General features: G+C 37.8%; 1 protein-coding gene across 1 annotated transcript; it reads right to left on the reverse strand.

Moving 5' to 3' along the window:
• Positions 1 to 1,650: 1,650 nt before the first annotated feature.
• On the reverse strand, positions 1,651 to 6,671 carry LOC146650857 (uncharacterized). The gene is made up of 5 exons (XM_085385380.1): positions 6,589 to 6,671; positions 4,301 to 4,352; positions 3,282 to 3,437; positions 2,953 to 3,048; positions 1,651 to 2,775 (listed from the first exon to the last, which is right to left on the reverse strand). Exons 3-5 carry the CDS (start codon positions 3,393 to 3,395, stop codon positions 2,536 to 2,538), a joined length of 450 nt encoding a protein of 149 aa, XP_085241506.1. The 5' UTR covers positions 3,396 to 3,437; positions 4,301 to 4,352; positions 6,589 to 6,671; the 3' UTR covers positions 1,651 to 2,535.

A 6,671-nucleotide genomic window follows, 5' to 3' on the forward strand; every position in this document is an offset into this window, starting at 1 on the left:
GAAGAAGATAATTTCATCATGATCCACCATGCTTGTAGGGTGAGCAAATCAAAGATTTTTGCAGTGGTGGACAGCCGTCTGGAGACACATTATATTCACTGTAAAACGGTGACATCCAGCAGCACTGTGTTACTCTAGTGCGGCTCTTACTTCTGAGTCGCACTAGAGTTTGTGGGCACACGAGGAGGTTTATTTGATATTTTTTGTATTTCAAGTATGTTTTGATGAGTCGGTATGAAGGAGGAGCTGTCTAAAGAGGTGACCATATGCTTGATCAGAGCTGTTATATAGGACTGAAGTCAGGTGTGATCAGTTGTGTTACATTTATCTGCATTAGAAATATGGGTATCTAAATTTAGAATTTAAGAGCTCAGTGTTTGCTCCCAATTGATTCCTAATATATTAAGTTTCAAAAAACAGTAGGAGATTTTATAATTTCCTGTTTAGAGATTTACATTTAAAAAAAAACAGCATCAGTTGGTGCCAGCCTTCCTGCCACCTGTTAAATCTACAACAAACTGCACTACAAGTGGAGTAGAGTAAATATTTAGCATCTACAGTTTAGGCATAAAGTGCATGTATGCATGACCAGCCTGTGTTTGTCCATCCAGGGGCACACAGGAATGAAAGCGTGTGTTCTCACATGTGTGACCTCCTGTGTCCTAGAATGTTGCCTCCACCCAACCACACCCACTCTCTCTCTCCCTCTCACTCACACACACACATGCATGCACGCACGCACACGTACTCCAACCTAGACAGGCCAGGTTGCCAGAGCTACACAAACTCCCACCCATTAGCGGCAGGATTCCAGGATAACCATGGCAACCAGTCTCTCACCCCCGAGGAGACGAGCAGTAGAACTGAAAGGCTCCATTCAATTTCCACATCCCAGTACAGCACACACAAAAGGACACACATGCACTCTTTTTCACACACCAACACACACTCACCGACAGGCACACTCGCACACATTCGCGCAGACACACAGACATGGACACGTCCAACGCAACCCACTTGCTCTAACAGCCTCGCAGTCACTCCAGCCTTCCCTGCCTGCCTCCACTGGGGTGAGTGGGAGCTTGTTAGAGAGACCGCACACTACATCCTCTCACCCACGGTCCTCAACTGCACATACACAGCGCACGAGTGAAACATTAATTACACCTCACTCATGGTGATTAGACACACTGTTAGAGGAAGATGACAGACTTTATTGTATGCACAATGATGATCTTTCTCTACCCCGGAGGCTTAAAACATCTTATCAAGAACTGTACTACACTGAAAAAAATGTTTTGTTCAATTTACTCAATTTTTTTATGACAAGTGGTTGCACGAAATAAATTTGTTTGAATCCAGAAATATTTTTTAAGTACACTGAATTTAATTTAAGCGAGTAAAACCAACATATATTTTTAAGCTACTTTAACTTAACTGTTGTGGATACGTCTTAGTCAAATATTATTAGTAAGTCCAACTAAGGTCGTGTTAAATGTACCAGAATAATTTGTTTCCTTTACACTTATGTCCCAAACTTATATTCAAATCAATCAAATTGTTAATTTCTCTCTATTTCAATTAAGTTAAGTTTACTTAAAAAAATATTGCTTACCCTGATTTGTAGTTTTTAAAAACGTCAATAATGAAAACTACAACATTCTTTCACATCATTTATTAATGCAAAATTTGTTGCAAACAGAATAAGAATCCACATCTCTAAGGGAAATTGCTGCAATTTGTATAATACAAATTACAAAACTTTTGCCTATGAACTAGTAGCTTTAAAAAGCTGTATTCAAACAAAACAGAAACAACAGACAAGAGAAATGTTAACCAATGTTTCTCTTCCTCTAAAAAAGAAAAAAACAAACAAACTCCTTACATAAAAGAATAAAACACTACCAGCAGTATAATGTATCACAATTAGAAACTGATGCATCCACAAACTAACCAGTTTCAGACTTGCTGTTCTGCGATCCATATTTAGAAATTGCATTTTAATAAGGTAATTAGACTTAAAATTAAACTTGTGTTTTCCTTACTGCTTATTGACCACTGTCTTTCCATTCTAGTCCTTCCTTGAAGATTCTGAATGTTTTACATATTTTCTGACCTAACATACTCGCTTCAAAACAATTAATAGTCTTTAAAGTGTTACCAGTGTGCTGCAGTGTGGTAATCATGAATGTTTTTTTTTTGTTTTTTTTATCCGGTTGAGTTAACACTGATTATACGCAGGGCAGCAGCTATAACTGAATAATTACAAAGTTGCTCTTCAAGCTACTCAAATGTACCACACGTGAAACATTCATTATTGAAAGTTAAAATGTTCAATCGAAACATAACACAGAACAAATGATGGTTGTACAAGAGTTTCACTCCTATTCACAAGAGCACCAGTCATTGGTAATTTACATAACAGCATTCTCTTGATGTGTTATTTTAGAAATCTTCCTATCCAGTAGCAATTTTGTTCTTCAGCCCAAAGACTTTGGGGGAGAGCTTTTCACCATCGAATCCCATCAACACTTTCTAAATGAATTCATAATAGTCCTTCAATTCCTTGGGGAAGGCTAGGTTTAGTGCATAGATTACTCCAAGCATCAATGCACAAGCTTGGGCCAGAGATCCAATGTTGTCCATGACTATCTCCCCTTCAACAAATATTCCAATGTCATCATAATGTCCATTTTGTCCATCCTCCCTGTTGATGACATAAATGCCCATGGTGTGCTTCTTCAGGTCTCTCTGGATATCATCTCCTTCAATGTCCTAAACATTTAATAAAAAGGTAAAAGAAAAAACAATTAACTCTACAATTAAATTCCAATCTAGTCGTTTGTGTGTGTGTGTGTGTGTGTGTGTGTGTGTAATACACACACACACACAGATATCTATCTAAAAAGTGTGTGTATAGATGACTTGCTTACAATGACTTAAATGACTTACAAAGAACTCCCGAATAAGGCTTCCGTCCTCTTCACCAAGGTAGAGGCAAAGTGCCCTGAGAACTGCTTCCCTTTTCACTTTAACATCACTTTCAGCCTGTTTAAAGAGAGTTGCTGATTAAACCAATTTGGAAAAAAGAACAATGTCTGACATTCGCAATAAGTAAATTTTATCATATGTCAGTTCAAACATAGTAAATAAAATTTATATATGAAATTTCAAAATTTAGATTGCTTGGCTGGTCACCTAAAACGGCTTATTGGACTCACCAGTGACCTGCCACTTAAGACAAAAGAAATCCAAATAGAATTTGCAATATTCAGATTTACCTCTTGCATGATCTGCAAGTGGTGGGCAAGGTTCTGCCCAGAAACACCGCCCTTCTTCTGGAAAACTGTCATCAACTGAGGTGTAATTCTGTCTAACTGTGCCGCGAAGGTCATCTCCAGTTGAAGTGTTGTAATACACTGGAATTCAGCATTTACCTGTATCACACACACACACACACACACACACACACACACACACACACACACACACACACACACACACACACACAGAAAAAAAAGAAGACTGGTGCTTAATCATTGGTATGATTATTTTGTTATTTCTTCATTAAATGCTACAATGCAATTGCCATCACTTCATAAAGCATGATTATCATATGGGTTAGTATACAGTGCATGAAGGATGTTACTACTGTTAATCAAAGAAGAAATGAATGGCATCAGTCCATTTAACGGGTTTAAAGGGTTTTAAAAAGCAGATATTTGTCTGTTTCAGGTGGTTGGCAACACATTTTCCTGTGCTCTTTGTCCACTGGTGGGAGTGTCTCACCTGTGAGGTCAGTGGGGCAGAACTCTGCCATCAGCAACAGAGAGCAGAGAAAATTTAGATGTGCAACTAAAAACATGCTTGCCATGTAAGCCCCAAACATCTCTGAAATTGCTCTGCAAACTTCAGAGTACTTATACTTCAGGAGTCCTGTGGGTACCGTAAAGACTCATGTATGCAAACAAACCACTTTTTTTTTTGCAATCTGATCCTTTTTCTCTTGGCTGTTTCCTTCAGGGATCACCACAGTGAATGATCCACCTCCATCTAACCCTATGCTCTGCATCCTCTTAACTCACAAGAACTAAATTCCTGTTTTTCATTTCACTTTCGCAAGTTTTTTTTTTCCTTTTGTCCTGGATAAAAGAAATTTAATCATATATATTAATTGATATTAATTAATATCAATATTAATAATCACAAGAACCCTTAAGATGAGATAGATAAACTTGTCCCTGCAATACTGTGACAAATACTGTTGTGATAAATATGTAAGGAATTTGCATGTACTTACCAAAATAACACCATCTTCTTGAATAAACAGTAACACATAAGGGGAAGAAAATCTGCCAGAAAAGGAAGACAAATAAAAAAAATAAACTTTAGAAAGACAAACAATTACCGTTTCCAAGCCATTAGTGCATTACTTCATGATACTCCCTTGTAACAAAACAAATCTTACTTGTGCCTCTGTGCAAACTACAGATGGCACGATACCACTTTTTTATGTCCGATACCGATATCATAAATTTGATTATCTGCCGATGCCGATATGAATCCGATATAGTGTATTTTATAATAAATAAAACTGTTTTTATAAATATTTTGCTGCATTTTGTATAAGTTCATACTCAGTTTTAAAAACAAAACATTAAAGCTATTCTGTTATACCTGTATGCAAAAAATACACTGCACCCAAAATATTTTATACTTCAGCAATACTGATCAACCTAAAAAACTTACACCATCCTCCTTATTCAGGTATTCTAAACAGTACATAGAAATATTAAACTAACTAATAGGACTGCCAACTCCCAGCAAAAATATTAGGAAACCACCCCGCACCCTTCGCCTGATAATGCTTAATTGATGTAATCTACTTTAATGCACAGAAATCAATTATTTTTCTATAATAATTTGATTCAACATTTTTCTTCAATACAGTTGCAGACAGCGCAGACAGCGTACCTTCCCAAAGGAAAAAGTGCTATATGTACTACTATTACTAGGGCATATATTAGACTTAATATTTACTACATACAATAATGGATCTCTATACATTTAACCAGATCACCACTTTGGTAGTAAGATTTAGAATAATTATTTATTAAAAGCTAGACATTTTAAATGAGAATAAGAAAGAAATTATGTCTTTGTGTCTCCCTTTCCCTGTTAATGCTCTACCTGGCCCCCTGGCAAAACTTTGCTAGATCCGCCCCTGCACAGTTACCAGATGTCAGCTACATAGAAAAGGATCCTGGTGTTATTTGTCTCTCATAAACAGTTCATAACTTCCCTTCAACTCATTCATGTGACCTAAAATGTAAACCTGTTTCTTCATTACCTGTTCAGCTCTAATGATTCAGTAAAAACTTCTCCTGGTTTCACCTTCATGTTTCCTTCTCACCACATATCCAAACTATCATGACCAGCAGCTATTACGGCTGTGGCTCCAGAAAACATAAGCGGATACTAGAAGTAATATTAAAAAAATTCTAGCAACAGCTTATCAAGCTTAAACGTGCTGCTGTTGTTTATCTGCCGTTTTCCTCTTTCTAGCGCAAACTGGGTGACTAACAAATGAGAGAGACTAGCGACAGAAAAGCCGATCACCTGATAATCGATCAGTTTCATGATTGAAGTAGCAACAGGAGAGGGAGGGGGGAGAATGAGGGAAGAAGTTTTAGCTGTTCAGCATGAAGACACCGAATAACTCCAGCTTTGTGTCTTTTTTCATTCTAGCTGAAGTATAAAACAAATCGCTTCCTTTCCCCCTCAATACAAAACTCCGACAGCCAGTCCAGCTGTGGCTCCATACATCGGTTGTTAAGCTCAACATGAAAATACTATGCAAACATAAAGAGATGAACTTACACACTTGCTTTACTTCTCTGTGTTAGTTTTCTCTGAGATTAAATGCAGCGGTTTGGAAGCACGTAGCGAGGCTTTAAATGCTAAACCAGACCGCTGACAGGTCTTGCACTCAACAGCTCTATCAAGTGAAGCAACTTCTTTTCTGAGTTAATTTCAGTTCTGACAAACATCACTCTCAGTGCCTTTTGATCTCACATTTTTGGCAACCACTGAGTTATTCTCCTCCACAGTTTACAACCATTATTTTTTTCTGCACAAAAGACGTTGTGCAATGCCAATCCTACTTATTTCCTACTGCACCCCTGACTGTGCAGGTGCGTTCAGAAGCCCCCTCCCCCGCCCGACTATTCCTTAATGCCAATGTTGTGGCGGGAGGGACGATTTCTCCACTTAAAACTGCAGGCGACTGTACAGTGAACTTTACAGCTAACTACAGAGAAATTGCCTCGTTCCATAATTTGTTAGTACAAAGTGTGCCACAAGAACTAAGCTAAAAACATATGACATTTTAACGCATCAATACAATTACTCTTTTAATAGAGCAGTAGCTAATAGAGCACATAGCTAGCTTAAGTCAAATTCATGACAAAGTTCAGAGGTGTACAACTACTTAGACTTCTTTCTCCATGTGCACACGTCTTAAAGAGTCAACATGCTTTGACTGAGGTAAAAAAATAAAACAAAAACGACCGTAAAAGGTTTACTTACCGAAGCTAGACCACCTTTATATGAAGTTGTGCGATTAACTTGAGCCCGCTTGCAGCACACAGAGAGTCCGCTTCTTCAGTCCG

This window comes from Rhamphochromis longiceps, linkage group LG16, assembly GCF_057381845.1.
Source record: "Rhamphochromis longiceps isolate RC_006_pf linkage group LG16, R_longiceps_female_GT1.1, whole genome shotgun sequence".
Taxonomy (NCBI): domain Eukaryota; kingdom Metazoa; phylum Chordata; class Actinopteri; order Cichliformes; family Cichlidae; genus Rhamphochromis; species Rhamphochromis longiceps.